Genomic DNA, 16,516 nt, shown 5'->3' with positions numbered 1-16,516 from the left:
TGAGGCTTGGAGGAGGGTCATAGGGGGAGGAGCCAGTACACACCATGTGACCTAAAAGCTTTTTTAGATGTGCCCTGTCTCCTGCGGAGCCCGCTAATCCCCATGGTCCTGACGGAGTCCCCAGCATCCACTTAGGACGTCAGAGAAAAGAATTTACTTACCGATAATTCTATTTCTCATAGTCCGTAGTGGATGCTGGGCGCCCATCCCAAGTGCGGATTGTCTGCAATACTTGTATATAGCTATTGTTACAAACAAATCGGGTTGTTTATTGTTGGAAGCCATCTTTTCAGAGGCTCCTACGGTTATCATACTGTTAACTGGGTTCAGATCACGAGTTGTACGGTGTGATTGGTGTGGCTGGTATGAGTCTTACCCGGGATTCAAGATCCTTCCTTATTATGTACGCTCGTCCGGGCACAGTATCTTAACTGAGGCTTGGAGGAGGGTCATAGGGGGAGGAGCCAGTGCACACCAGCTAGTCTAAAGCTTTTACTTTTTGTGCCCAGTCTCCTGCGGAGCCGCTATATCCCCATGGTCCTTACGGAGTTCCCAGCATCCACTACGGACTATGAGAAATAGAATTATCGGTAAGTAAATTCTTATTTACTGTAAGCAATCACCTATATGGGGTGTAAGGAATAATGGGTGAAGGTACATCACAGCCATCCAGGGCCTATCGCAGAGGATTCAATAGCCGCCACCTCTCAGTTTACACTTTGGACACTACGTACTGCTAGGACTATGGAGATATTTTTGCTTTATTAACAAATGTGATCTTACAAGACCCAGCAACCTATAAATACGCATATAATACACAGTAGGGGGTCATCATCCCATTAATGGAAAAATCCTTTATACACAAATGTCACGTTCAGGATAAGGCTATTGTGGTGGAATCAAGTATCCTCTTCAGAAGAAGAGTAACAGTCTACTCCCAGGAGGCCTCTGGTCTTCCCAGCTGTGTCTTCTGTCCTGTTCTCCAGACCGTTTCCTGGGCTGGTGAAATCGTTTTGCCCTGGGTGGGATGACAGGAGAATCTCCTTGAGTTTATCAGTGGTATCTCCGCCGGTGTTATAGGGTGACCTCTGCCACAGGTGCTTGGGGTGAGAATTTCGGCTGTTGAACACTAGAGGCGCATCCTGCACTGGGGGATCGGCACAGCGGAGGTCCAATGGGACAGGTGTCTCTTCTCCGATACCTGAGATCTCCTCCTCGCTGTCACTTTTCTCCTTACTCGCAGTGTCAGACAGGACGGGTAGGCACAGCAGCTTACCACTAGTGTGTTCACCTTCAAGGAAGAAACACAAGTTCAAATTCTAAACATGTTAGAGACTAACGTTACAGTCTGACTAGTTACCAGCCCATCAAAATGACGGAACATCATAACAGTAATGTCAGCGTCAGCCCAAACGGAGCAACACTTAAATTGCTTGGGGGGTCATTCCGAGTTGTTCGCTCGCTAGCAGTTTTTAGCAGCCGGGCAAACGCTATGTCGCCTCCCACTGGGAGTGTATTTTAGCTTAGCAGAAGTGTGAACGAAAGATTCGCAGAGCGGCTACAAATTTATTTTGTGCAGTTTTAGAGTAGCTCAAAACCTACTCAGCGCTTGTGATCACTTCAGACTGTTCAGTTCCTGTTTTGACGTTCACGAACACACCCTGCGTTCGCCCAGCCACGCCTGTTTTTTCCTGGCACGCCTGCGTTTTTCCGAACACTCCCTGAAAACGGTCAGTTGACACCCAGAAACGCCCACTTCCTGTCAATCACTCTGCGGCCAGCAGTGCGACTGAAAAGCGTCGCTAGACCTTGTGTGAAACGACATCTTTCGTTGTACTTATACGTCGCACGTGTGCATTGCACCGCATGCGCAGAAGTGCCGTTTTTTTGCCTCGTCGCTGCACAGAGAACGAAAGCGGCTAGCGATCAACTCGGAATGACCCGCTCGGTCGGGTGCCATTTAGTGGCCACCGGCATGCAAAACAGTTGAATTCCCCCCGTAGAGCTGAGGAGCAGCGGAAGCCTTTTATTATATAGGATTGGGAACCTGGGACCTGATATCAAAACCAACACTAATACTGGTAAGAGGAAGAAACCTGTACTTGCACCGTGACTCTACGATTCACAACGTTTATGATGTGTCTATTATGGGGATGATATACACAACAAATGGCATCGGATTTCCTGTGCAGCGTGTGACTTGTCATTACAGCAGGACACCAGTTCACAGAACCATTTGACCACCGCACCTGATTCTATCCATGACGGCGCTTTCCCATCAGCCGCCCTCTTCCTCGTGTATCCTCGCGGCTTCCACGGGTGTTCCTTGCAGGATGGATCTAACCTGCGTAACTTCCACAGGTGACTCTGGTACTCTTTTTTCAGTGCTTCAATCTTTTCTTGGAATTCCTGAATCTTTCTGTCCGAATAATGAATCAAATGAGACTGCTGCAAAACAGACGCCATCAGTCATTACTATGGAGAGTCAGAGCCAGAAACTGAGCACTCAGTATTGTACGGTTTATGTGTCATTTATACAATGCTAAACTTCAACAAGCTGTCACTACGGGAAGGGACCCAAAGCCTGACTGAGACGGGGGAGGAGCAGCATAACATGGTCTCATACTGACCTCTCTCAATCACCCAGCGCAGTATATATGGGAAGCGTATACTCATTCCAATGCACAGGATTAGACCGGGCCCTGCCAGCTCTGAGATAGTGCAGATGTCACGTCCTTTTGTGTAGTGAGAGCGGCCTGGCAAGGAGTGCCCCTAAATAGAACTTAGTGGGAAAGCCTTTACCCCTCTCTGCATGTGCTGGTTTCTGGCCAAACTGCTCTGCGAATCTATGTGCATCCTATTGGAACATTTGCCCCGGTTGCACAAATCGAGGCACAGAGCCAATACAAAGCTGCATTTTCCCTGCGGAATGGATGCTTTTCCCTCAGACGTCCACTCTGTGCAAGTGACAGATACCGTCTCTAAAAGCATCAATTCAACAGGTTCCACAGACTGGGAGTAAATGAGAGCGCCGAGGACATATGTCTTGTAGTGTAAAATAATCATTGGGTTTACAATTGTTAATTAACCAAACTTAGGGCTCTATTCACTGAGGATTGTCGTTGGGTGTGAGCTAAATAAAAAAAAAAAAGGCAGCCCAGCTTGTACTTATTATCAGGGCAACTTTATAGAGTCAAACCGCGGAGAAGCTTAGAAAATCTGCCCCATAGGCTCTATTACTGTATTAGCACTATTTTACCTCTAAATAGTATTCAATCTCACTTTTGATGCTGGGGATCCATTTCTTCACGTCAGAGGCTTTATGTAGAGATGACTGCATGAAAAATGGAGAATAGGTTTTAAGGGGAATCGCTCATGGAAAATAAGAATTTACTTACCGATAATTCTATTTCTCGTAGTCCGTAGTGGATGCTGGGAACTCCGTAAGGACCATGGGGAATGGCGGCTCCGCAGGAGACTGGGCACAAAAAGAAAGCTTTAGGACTACCTGGTGTGCACTGGCTCCTCCCCCTATGACCCTCCTCCAAGCCTCAGTTAGGATACTGTGCCCGGACGAGCGTACACAATTAGGAAGGATTTTGAATCCCGGGTAAGACTCATACCAGCCACACCAATCACACCGTATAACCTGTGATCTGAACCCAGTTAACAGCATGATAACAGAGGAGCCTCTGAATAGATGGCTCACAACAAGAACCCGATTAGTTAACAATAACTATGTACAAGTATTGCAGACAATCCGCACTTGGGATGGGCACCCAGCATCCACTACGGACTACGAGAAATAGAATTATCGGTAAGTAAATTCTTATTTTTTCTGACGTCCTAGTGGATGCTGGGAACTCCGTAAGGACCATGGGGATTATACCAAAGCTCCCAAACGGGCGGGAGAGTGCGGATGACTCTGCAGCACCGAATGAGAGAACTCCAGGTCCTCCTCAGCCAGGGTATCAAATTCATAGAATTTTGCAAACGTGTTTGCCCCTGACTAAGTAGCTGCTCGGCCAAGTTGTAAAGCCGAGACCCCTCGGGCAGCCGCCCAAGATGAGCCCACCTTCCTTGTGGAATGGGCTTTTATTGATTTAGGCTGCGGTAATCCTACCGCAGAATGCGCCAGCTGAATAGTGCTACAAATCCAGCGCGCAATAGACTGCTTAGAAGCAGGAGCACCCAGCTTGTTGGGTGCCATCAGGATAAACAGCGAGTCAGTTTTCCTGACTCCAGCCGTCCTGGAAAAAATAAAATTTTCAGGGCCCTGACTACGTCCAGCAACTTGGAATCCTCCAAGTCCCTAGTAGCCGCAGGCACCACAATAGGTTGGTTCAAGTGAAAACCTGAGACCACCTTTGGGAGAAACTGAGGACGAGTCCTCAACTCTGCCCTATCCATATAGAAAATCAGATAAGGGCTTTTACCTGACAAAGCCGCCAATTCTGACACACGCCTGGCCAAGGCCAACAGCATGACCACTTTCCACGCGAGATACTTTAGCTCCATGGTTTTAAGTGGCTCAACCAATGCGACTTTAGGAAATCCAACACCACGCTGAGATCCAAAAAGTGCCACAGGAGGCACAAAAGGAGGCTGAATATGTAGTACTCCTTTAACCAAAGTCTGAACTTCAGGCAGTGAAGCCAGTTCATTCTGGAAGAAAATCGACATAGCCGAAATCTGGACCTTGATGGACCCCAATTTGAGGCCCAAACGTCACCCCTGCTTGCAGGAAGTGCAGGAATCGACATAGTTGAAATTCCTCCGTCGGGCCCTTCATGGCCTCCCACCAAGCAACAAATTTTCGCCAAACGCGGCGATAATGTCTTGCGGTGACATCCTTCCTGGCTATGATCAGGGTAGGGATAACTTCCTTCGGAATACCCTTTTCCTTTAGGATCCGGTGTTCTACCGCCATGCCGTCAAACGCCGCCGCGGTAAGTCTTGGAACAGACAGGGTCCCTGCTGCAGCAGGTCTTGTCTGAGCGGCAGAGGCCAAGGGTCCTCTGCCAGCATCTCTTGAAGTTCCGGGTACCAAGCTCTTCATGGCCAATCCGGAACCCCGAGTATGGTGTTTTCACTCCTCGCCTTCTTATTATTCTCAGTACCCTGGGTATGAGAGGTAGAGGAGGAGACACATAAACCGACTGGTACACCCACGGTGTCACTAGAGCGTCCCCAGCGATCGCCTGAGGGTCCCTTGACCTGGCGCAATATCTTTTCAACTTCTTGTTGAGGCGGGACGCCATCATGTCCACCCGTGGTCATTCCCAACGGTTTACCCGCATTTGGAAAACTTCTGGATGAAGTCCCCATTCTCCTGGGTGTAGGTCGCCCATCGGAGAATCCTTGTGGCTTCTGCCATCGCCATCCTGCTTCTTGTGCCGCCCTGTCTGTTTACATGGGCGACCGCCGTGATGTCGTCTGATTGGATCAGTACCGGCTGGTTTTGAAGCAGGGGCCTTGCTTGGCTTAGGGCATTGTAAATGGCCCTTAGCTGCAGAATATTTATGTGAAGCGAAATCTCCTTGGAAATTTCTTCCCTGTGTGACTGCACCCCAGCCTTGAATATCCACCAACACCGTCTCCCTGGCCGAGGGAGGTGCCGGTAAGGCAGATTTTAGGAAACGGCGGGGGGGAAGAACGTCTCGAACTCCAGCCTGTACCCCTGAGATACTACTTGAAGGACCCAGGGATCCATGTGAGAGAGCCCACTGTCCGCTGAAATTTCTGAGACGGGCCCCCACCGTACTGCAGGGAGGACTTCTGCTCTTGAGAACTAGCTGTGTGTTGCAGCTTTTTCCTCTACCTTTGCCTCTCGGCAGAAAGGATGAGCCTCTTGCTTTTCTGGGGCCGAAAGGACTGTACTTGATGATACGGTGCTTTCTTTTGTTGTGGGATAGCCTGTGGCAAAAAAAAAAAAAAAAAAATCGATTTCCCAGCAGTAGCTGTGGAAACGAGGTCTGAAAAAACCATCCCCAAACAGTTTTACCCCCTTATAGGGCAACTTCCATGTGCCGATTCGAGTCGGCATCGCCTGACCATTGCCAAGTCCATAGCCCCCGTCTGGCGGCAATGGACCTAGCGCTTATTTTTTATGCCAGCCGGCAAATATCCCTCTGTGCATCACGCATGTATAAGACCATGTCTTTTATATGCTCTATTTTTAGCAAAATATTGTCCCTATCCATAGTTATTTTCCGACAGGGAATCTGACCACGCAGCGGGAGCACTGCACATCCATGCCGAAGCAACGGCTGGTCGCAATATAATGCCCTAGTGTGTGACTATATCTTATAGGGTAACCACCTGCTTTCTATCAGCAGGTTCCTTCAGGGCGGCCGTATCCGGAGACGATAGTGCCACCTTTTCTGATAAGCGTGTAAGCGCTGTATCTACCCTATGAGGTGTTTCCCCGCGTGACCTATCCTCTGGCGGGAAAGGGTACGCTGCCAATAACCGTTTTAGAAATTATCAATTTCTTACCGGGGGAAGACCACTCTTCCTCACACACCTCATTTAATTTCTCAGATGCAGGAAAAACTACTAATAGTTTTCTCTCACCAAACACAATACCCTTTTATGTGGTACCTGGGGTATAATCATAAATGTGTAATACATTTTTCATTGCCTCAATCCTGTAACGGGTGGACCTATTTGGAGGGTACACCAGTCTCATCGACGTCGACACTGGAGTCAGTATCCGTGTCGACATCTGTGTCTGTTATCTGAGGTAGCGGGCGATTTTAGAGCCCCCCATGACATTTGAGACGCTGGAACAGGCACAAGCTGAGTAGCCGGCTGTTCTGTGTCGTCTACCTTTTATGTAAGGAGTTGACACTTCCACGTAATCCTTCCATAAGTTCAACCACACCGGTGTTGACCCCGCAGGGGGTGACAACATATTTACAGGCATTTGCTCCGCCTCCAGCTCATTATCCTCCACATATCTGTCGACACAGCCGTACCGACACACAGCACACACACAGGGAATGCTCTGATAGAGGACAGGACCCCACAAAGCCCTTTGGGGAGACAGAGGGAGAGTATGCCAGCACACACCAGGGCGCTATATATCACAGGGATAGCACCTATAAAAAAGTGTTTTCCCTTATAGCTGCATATATATTGTATACTGCGCCTAAATTGTGCCCCCCCTCTTTTTAACCCTTTCTGTAGTGTATTAACTGCAGGGGAGAGCCAGGGAGCTTCCCTCCAACGGAGCTGTGAGGGAAAAATGGCGCCAGTGTGCTGAAGGAGATAGCTCCGCCCCTTTTTCGCTGACTTTTCTCCCGCATTTTTATGGATTCTGGCAGGGGTTAATGTAGCCCTGGGGGTTATATGTGATGTAATTTTGCCAGCCAAGGTGTTAATTTTGCTGCTCAGGGCGCCCCCCCCAGCGCCCTGCACCCATCAGTGACCGCAGTGTAAGGTGTGCATGAGGAGCAATGGCGCACAGCTGCAGTGCTGTGCGCTACCTTGATGAAGACTGATGTCTTCTGCCGCCGATTTTCCGGACCTCTTCTGGCTCTGTAAGGGGGCCGGCGGCGCGGCTCTGGGACCGGACTCCGAGGCTGGGCCTGTGTTCGATCCCTCTGGAGCTAATGGTGTCCAGTAGCCTAAGAAGCCCAAGCTGGCTGCAAGCAGGCAGGTTCGCTTCTTCTCCCCTTAGTCCCTCGATGCAGTGAGCCTGTTGCCAGCAGGTCTCACTGTAAAATAAAAAACCTAAACTAACTTTCTATCTAAGAAGCTCAGGAGAGCCCCCTAGTTTGCACCCAGCTCGGCCGGGCACAAAGATCTAACTGAGGCTTGGAGGAGGGTCATAGGGGGAGGAGCCAGTGCACACCAGGTAGTCCTAAAGCTTTCTTTTTGTGCCCAGTCTCCTGCGGAGCCGCTATTCCCCATGGTCCTTACGGAGTTCCCAGCGTCCACTAGGACGTCAGAGAAATAATGTTGCAATTACATTAGATAGTAGATCTGGTTTGCAGATAAACCGGTGTGATAAAACCAGTTACATCACTGTATAACCTGTGAGAGAATGCATGCCATATTCCGGCGGTCACATGACTGACTGCGGCATCCTGACATTGGAGGGGTTAAGTATTTCTTCTCCCATCCCCTACCCTAACCGTGGGGGAAGGGGGGGGGGGGGAGGAGAGGGGGCACTACCCCCCCCCCCCATCATAGTGCCTAACCCCCATCCCCCCCTCTAGGACCTAACCCGTACCCCAATACTCAGTTTCAGGACACCGGCTGCCTGTGATCCGGGGCCGATGTCCTGAGTGGTGTGGGAAATCCGGAGCGGGTCACATGACCACTGACAGCCGGGATGCTAAACGCATCTTCCTGTTAGGGATCTCTACTGGATCTGTGACTGCTTCCCAAAAATTATCATTTAGGAGCGATCCACTTAATGTTAGTGGGCTAAACTTACTAATCTTGGTCTGTTACTAATGTCCTTCACACGTCCTTCTGCAAAACAAAATACAAAAATAGTTATCAGTATTTTACCTGCAAGAGATGAAGTAACCCTTACAGAGTGAGGAGGAGGGCTGTACGAGCTGCACAAGCGCTATGACAAGGCAGAGGTCAATTAGCCAACTAGTCTGTTTTGGGCTGTGGGGGAGGAAACAGCAATAGCCTAAACAAATGTCACCAATCCAAATTAGACTGTGCATTACAGTCTAAGTATTGCCTGGACCGTTCCTCCCCTCTTTTCACCCCTGTGTCCTCTTCTCCCTTCATAAATCCCTCAGACTCCTCCCATCCTTACACCCCCCTCATTACTCTCTCATTCCCTCCTTACATCCCCTGTACCCCACATTTCCCCTTCTTGCACACCTTGTACCCCACATTTCCCCTTCTTGCACACCTTGTACCCCACATTCCCCCTTCTTGCACACCTTGTACCCCACATTCCCCCTTCTTGCACACCTTGTACCCCACATTCCCCCTTCTTGCACACCTTGAACCCCACATTCCCCCTTCTTGCACACCTTGTACCCCACATTCCCCCTTCTTGCACACCTTGTACCCCACATTCCCCCTTCTTGCACACCTTGTACCCCACATTTCCCCTTCTTGCACACCTTGTACCCCACATTCCCCCTTCTTGCACACCTTGTACCCCACATTTCCCCTTCTTGCACACCTTGTACCCCACATTCCCCCTTCTTGCACACCTTGTACCCCACATTCCCCCTTCTTGCACACCTTGTACCCCACATTCCCCCTTCTTGCACACCTTGTACCCCACATTCCCCCTTCTTGCACACCTTGTACCCCACATTTCCCCTTCTTGCACACCTTGTACCCCACATTTCCCCTTCTTGCACACCTTGTACCCCACATTCCCCCTTCTTGCACACCTTGTACCCCACATTTCCCCTTCTTGCACACCTTGTACCCCACATTCCCCCTTCTTGTACCCCACATTCCCCCTTCTTGCACACCTTGTACCCCACATTCCCCCTTCTTGTACCCCACATTCCCCCTTCTTGCACACCTTGTACCCCACATTCCCCCTTCTTACACACCTTGTACCCCACATTTCCCCTTCTTACACCCATTGTACCCCCTCCTCACCTCTTTTACTCCCTCAGTGCCCACTCCTCCCAGTCTTATACCCCACTGTGCCGTCCTCATTACTCCGTCCTCACACCCCCTATACCCCCCTCTTCCCTTTCTTACACCCCCTATATCCCCTCCCACTACTCCCTCCTTCGCTCTCTACACCCACTATAGCCCTCATGTCACCTTCTAATCCCCTCCCTACACCCCTGTGCCCCCCTCTTTACAGCCGGTGCTCTCACCTTCCTTCTCCCTCTGCAGCCACAGCCGGTTCAGCTTCCCTAGCTGCTTCTCCTCGTTCCTCGCCATGTTTACATTTACTTCCGGATCTGAGCGTGACGAAATGGTCACGACTGGCGTAAGGTGGGCGGAGAGATCGTTGTCAGGGAGACGCCACGCCAATCTGAGCATTCCGGTGAGAGGCGGGGCGGGGAAACCAGGAGGCGGGGTCAGAGGTTTAGCAGAGGCTGCCGCGTAAGGCGCAGAGCTGTGGGGGCGTCGCCGAGTCTTTCCGTGGCCGGCCGCGCCTCCCAGTCCCAGCTGCCTGTAACGCATCAGTAGGATCAGCATCTACCGTAGGATCACAGCTGGGGGCGGTCAGTGAGGTGGTGGCTGGGATCGGAGATGTATCACCCTGCCCGTGCGAGTGTCCCACAGACCTGTCACCTCTCATGCAGCGGTGTACCCGGGTAATGTGCGGCACTAATCCCCGGTAGCGTTGCTGTACAGCAGGGATGGCCAACCAGTCAGAGGCAAAGAGCCAGAAAAGATCTAGTCGAGGGCAAGAGCTAGTATCATGCGCACGCCTTCGGCGCGCGTGCAAAAATGGGGGCGTGGCCTAGTTTTCACAAAGCCACACCCCATTTTGTGCGCACACCTTTCGTTATGACATTTGTAGGAGTATGACCTTGTGTCATAACTCCGTTTTTAGTCATGTTGTACAGCGCCAAATACATATAATGCCCCAGTACAGTGCCATATACATATCAAAACGTCACAAAATGGGTGCCTCCACACTGCCAGATACATATGTCCCCACAGTGCCAGATACATATATGCCCCACAGTGCCACATACACATGTCCCCACAGTGCCAGATACATATATACCCCACAGTGCCACATACACATGTCCCCACAGTGCCAGATACATATATGCCCCACAGTGCCACATACACATGTCCCCACAGTGCCAGATACATTTATGCCCCAAAGTGCCAGATACATATATGCCCCACAGTGCCAGATATATATATATATATATATATGCCTCACAGTGCCAGATACATATCACCCCCCCCAGTGCCAGATATACATGTCCCCCCAGTGCCAGATATACATTTCCCCCCAGTGCCAGATATATATGTCCCCACAGTGCCAGCTATGCCCCCTATGCAGGGTCCCCACAGTGCCAGCTCTGCCCCCAGTGCCAGATATACATGTCCCCACACAGTGCCAGCTCTGCCCCCAGTGCCAGATATACATGTCCCCCCAGTGCCAGCTATGCCCCCAGTGCCAGATATACTTGTCCCCACAGTGCCAACTATGCCCCCAGTGCCAGATATATATGTCCTCACAGTGCCAGCTATGCCCCTAGTGCCAGATATATATGTCCCCACAGTGCCAGCTATGCCCCCAATGCCAGTGTCCCCACAGTGCCAGATATGCCCCCCAGTGCCAGATATACATGTCCCCCAAGTGCCAGATATATATGTCCCCACAGTGCCAGCTATGCCCCCAATGCCAGTGTCCCCCACAGTGCCAGATATGCCCCCCAGTGCCAGATATACGTCTCCCCAGTGCCAGCTATGACCTCAGTGCCAGCTATGACCCCCAGTGCCAAGTATACATGCCCCCACAGTGCCAGCAATGCCCCCAGTGCCAGATATACACCGCTGCCCTAACACCTCCCCACCCCCGTGCTGCTCACCGTGGTGGTGCTTCTGTCTGTGAGGGGAGGAGAGCGCAGCGTGCGCCTCTCCTGCCCCTCACTCTCCGGCGGCGGCTGTGTCTCTCTTTAATTAGGCGCCGCTCCGTGAGCCAATCAAAGCTCGCGGTCCAGCAGCCTTAGCTGCCGGTCCGCGAGCTCTGATTGGCTCACAGACCGGCGCCTAATTGAAGTGTGACACAGCCGCCGCCGGAGAGTGAGGGGCAGGAGAGGCGCACGCTGCGCTCTCCTCCCCTCACAGACAGCAGCAGCGGCGCGGTGAGCAGCACGGGGGTGGGTGGGGTGGCCAGGAGCCAGCAGAGCCGCATGCGGCGGATGAAAGAGCCGCATGCGGCTCGAGAGCCGCGGGTTGGCCACCCCTGTTGTACAGCTCTTTTCATGCAGCGATAATCTCCACCCGCTTTTAGGGGCCCGTTTATCAATGATCCCATATTTAGGGGTCTGTTCATGAAGCAGTGAAAAGTGTGGAGAAGTGAGTCGGTGGAGAAGTTGCCCATGGCAACCAATCAGTATTGAAGTAACATTTATAATTTGCATACTATACAATTGTACGGAGCAGCTGATTGGTTGTCATGGGCAACTTCTCCACAGGTTCACTTCTCCACACTTTTCACTGCTTCATGAATAGACCCCATAGTGCCATCTGGGTGTGATATTAGCGCCCAGGATCGCATTGCGATATGCCATCCTATCAGCTGAATGCGTTGTGTAGGAAATGCTGGTGTTAGGGATTCCGACGGTCAGAAGGCCGACTGAGGCATCCCAACCAATTCTGACAGGGCAAGGTAAGTATAGTTACTTTACCCCAATGCCCCCCTAACCCTCCCCGTGGCTGCCTAATCCACATAATAGAAACCTATGGGGGATGCGACTACAGGCAGGAATGGAGGGATCGCCATGGTCCCTCTTACATACATTTAGGGGATACTTAATATTTGCGGCCAACACTCGAAAATGGGTGTTTTCGGGGGTAAGCTGCACATACTTAGGCTTAGGCCGGCCCTGTACCTCAGATACGGTGACTGCCCTCCACCAACTATCCAATATATTACCCCAGACAGGTTAACTGCCTTCCCCCAACTACCTGATGTATAACCCCCGCAGGGTAACTGTCCTCTACCTACTACATGTTGTATTACCCCAGACAGGATAACTGTCCTCCCTCTACTACAGGCATTCCCAACCGCGGTCCTCAAGGCACACTAACAGTGCAGGTTTTAGTGATATCCAGGCTGCAGCACTGATGGTTCAATCAAAATAACTGAGCTACTAATTAAGTCACCTGTGCTGAAGCCTGGATATCACTAAAACCTGCACTGTTGGTGTGCCTTGAGGACCGTGGTTGGGAATGCCTGCTCTACTACCTGACATATTACCCTAGACAGGGTAACTGCCCTCCCCTTACTACCTGACATATTACCCTAGACAGGGTAACTGCCCTCACCCAACTACCCAATGTATTACCCCACACAGGGTACCTGCCCTCCCCCAACTACCAGATGTATTACCCCATACACGGTAACTGCCCTCCCCCAACTACCCAATGTACTACCCCAGACAGGATAACTGCCTTCTCCCAACTACTGACGTACAACCCCTGACAGGGTAACTGCCCTCCCCCTTCTACCTGATGTATTACCCCAGACAGAGTAACTACCCTCTCAATACTACCTGATGTATTACCCCAGACAGAGAACCTGCCTTCCCCCAACTACCCGATAATTAACCCCAGACAGGGTAAATGCCTTCCCTCTACCTGATGTATTACCCCAGACAGGGTAACTGCCTTATCCAGCTACCTGATGTATTACCCCAGACAAGGTAACTGCCCTTCCCCAACTACCTGATGTATTACCCCAGACAGAGTAACTTGCCTACCCCCAACTAACCAATGTATTACCCCAGGCAGGGTAACTGCCTTATCCAGCTACCTGATGTATTACCCCAGTCAGGGTAACTGCCCTCCCCCATTACATGATGTATAACTGAGGATCCTTCTCTTTGTAACGGACAATGGGGGTAATTCCAAGTTGATCGCAGCAGGAAATTTTTTTGCAGTTGGGCAAAACCATGTGCACTGCAGGTGTAGCAGATATAACATTTGCAGAGAGAGTTAGATTTGGGTGGGTTATTTTATTTCTGTGCAGGGTAAATACTGGCTGCTTTATTTTTACACTGCAAATTAGATTGCAGATTGAACACACCACACCCAAATCTAACTCTCTCTGCACATGTTATATCTGCCTCCCCTGCAGTGCACATGGTTTTGCCCAACTGCTAAAAATTTCCTGCTGCGATCAACTTGGAATTACCCCCATTGTATGTGACATTACCTTCTAATACAGGGCTGGCCAAACCAGTCCTCGAGATCTACCAACAGTTCACATTTTCCAGACCGCCTAGCTGGTGCACAGGTGTAGTCATTACTAATTAAGATGTGATGCATTCATTCCGAACTGACAATTCTACAGATCTCCAGGAGGCCTGGAAAACATGAACTGTTGGTAGATCTCGAGGACCGGTTTGGCCAGCCCTGTTCTAATAGAAAGTGGGACATTAGCGGAAACCTTAAAAATGAAAGACGGGAGGCTGCAGATCAGTCTACTATGGTGTAAATCCATTTAGCTGTGATAAAATCCATCACCGACTCTTCTTGATGGTCAGGGTAACACTAAACAGCAGATTGAGCCTTATTCAGCATAGATTGCTAAATTGCAAATCCGGCGATTATCGGCAGACTGCGCATGAGATGCAATCGCTATTTGATAGGAAGTGACCGTTTGTAGGAGGTAACATGGTGTTTCTGGGGAGTGGTTGGAAAAACGCAGACAGCTCATGGGCGTGTATCTGGCGTCAGTTGCAATCGCTCGCGATAAAAAACATGGCAGCGTTGCAATAGCTTTCTCATTATTCTGGGTCAACCGCAACTGTAAATGGTTCTCTGTTTCTGGATCGCAGTTCTGCAGATGCATACGCAGATTTGCGATCGCATGAGTGGGCCACTTTTACCATTCAGGGCGGCTCTTCACATGCGATTTTCAGCAGTAGCAGTTTTGAGCCAATAGCAATTTAAATCTCAATAGCGATGCATGCTGAATAAGGGCCTAATTCAGACCTGACCACAGCAGCAAAATTGTTCTCTAATGGGCAAAATCAAGTGCAGTGCAGGTGCGGCAGATGTAACATGTGCAGAAAGAGTTAGATTTGGGTGGGTTATTTTGTTTCTGTGCAGGGTAAATACTGCCTGCTTTATTTTTATACTGCAATTTAGATTTCAGTTTGAACACACCACACCCAAATCTAACTCTCTGCACATGTTACATCTGCCCCCCCCCCCCCCTGCAGTGCACATGGTTTTACCCATTAAGAGAACAAATTTGCTGCTGCGATCGCACCTTCACAATTGCTGTCTGAAAATGTGTCACTAGGGCATACTTGCCTACCCTCCCGGAATGGCCGGGAGGCTCCCGAAAAACGGGTGACCCTCCCGGCCCCCCGGAAGAGCAGGCAAGTCTCCCGATATCCGTGGGTCACCCCCTGCCCGCCGCCCACTTAACGAGTAAAGTGGGCGGTCCGGGCAGGCGATGACGCGATTCTTGTTGAATCGCGTCATCGTAACCACGCCCCCTGCTGTATAATGCCGGTAATCGCGGCATTACACAGCGGGGGGCGTGGCTTAAATGACGCTGTCCAGAAGCCACGCCCCGTTCAGCCTCTGACCCACCTCTATTCCGCCTCTGGCCCGCCCCCCTGTCACGTCACCTCACTGCCCGCCCCCCCTGCTGAGCCGACGGGTTGCTCTCTCCCGGAGAGAGCAGCCCAGAAGTCGGCAACTATACACTAGGGCAGTCACTGTTCTATAGTAATAGGGAGGCTGGGTCATACAGTACAATGGGGATTTTCACCCACACTGTTTCAGTTCACTAGCTCAGCAAACAGCCAGTAAACTGTGTATACATCTTGTGTTACACGTATCCAGCCAACGCCAGCACAGACACATTCAGTGTACACCCCATCCATATGCCTGTGTGATGAATGGAGGGGACACATCTCCTATATAATAGCCCTATTCTGTGACTTTGTGATTCATTTGCTAATGCTGGGCGGAGTCACAAGACTGGGCGGAGTTAGTCAAATGAGTCACAGATCTGGCCAAATCTACAGGAGACTAGGAGCAGAAGCAGATAGTATGGGCATGGCACAGGCAGGGGTGCATACCTCCCAGCTTTCTGCAGGAGCTGTCTTCAGGCAGAAGGAGGGACACACACACACACACACACACTCTCTCTCGGCGAAAAGGGGGCGTGGCTTCACGGGAGGGCCCCGTTTTCGTCAGTGAGGGGGCATGCCCAGGGCTCTGTGAGCTGCTGGCATGCCCCCAGGGGCTGATTATGAGTCCGGGGGGCCCAGGGCACTTGAGACAGTGGAGCCCTATCTCATTGCTGTGCCTGCTGTGGGGATGGGGGCGTGGCCTAATCGCGGGACGCGCGGCCACGCCCCCTTATGCAAATTCCGGTTTTTATTTTTTAAATGGGATTTTGGCCCCTCAGCTAGGGCTAAATCCAGAGGGGGTGGTCGCTCCCCCCTACACACCCGCACAGGCAGAAGAAAGCAGGGAGACTGCTGCCTCCCTGTAACACCACAGACCTGCCAATACACAGCAGCGTGTGCTGACTGTAGCACAATGCTGCCGCTGTTGCTGGTAGGACGGGGGAGCTTCTGAGATGGGACAGAGCTACTCGAGCCGGGGGGCCCCCTAAAACTGTGGGGCCAACGGTACGTACCCCCTGCCCCCCCTTCCCTAATCCGGCTCTGCTGCTTGAACCCCCCCCCTTAATCCGTACCCCCTGATGCCCCCTCTCCCTCTGTCTCCACTATTCACCGCTGCTCTGCTGCTCTGCTAAGCAGAACAACGAGTACAGGAGCTTTCCAACTGCCCCCCCACCGCGGGACACTGCGACCCGCGGGTGGGACAGCGGGATAGACCC

At 51.1% G+C, this 16,516-nt stretch overlaps 1 protein-coding gene across 1 annotated transcript; it reads right to left on the bottom strand.

Annotated features, from left to right (window-relative positions):
• Positions 1 to 743: 743 nt before the first annotated feature.
• Positions 744 to 10,023, bottom strand: LOC134957392 (uncharacterized). The gene is made up of 5 exons (XM_063939267.1): positions 9,825 to 10,023; positions 8,447 to 8,484; positions 3,260 to 3,334; positions 2,250 to 2,448; positions 744 to 1,291 (listed from the first exon to the last, which is right to left on the bottom strand). Exons 1-5 carry the CDS (start codon positions 9,991 to 9,993, stop codon positions 900 to 902), a joined length of 873 nt encoding a protein of 290 aa, XP_063795337.1. The 5' UTR covers positions 9,994 to 10,023; the 3' UTR covers positions 744 to 899.
• Between the last annotated feature and the right edge of the window lie 6,493 nt (positions 10,024 to 16,516).

The sequence above is a fragment of the Pseudophryne corroboree genome, chromosome 9 (genome assembly GCF_028390025.1).
Source record: "Pseudophryne corroboree isolate aPseCor3 chromosome 9, aPseCor3.hap2, whole genome shotgun sequence".
Lineage (NCBI taxonomy): Eukaryota > Metazoa > Chordata > Amphibia > Anura > Myobatrachidae > Pseudophryne > Pseudophryne corroboree.
This window is presented reverse-complemented; position numbering and strand designations above follow the sequence as displayed.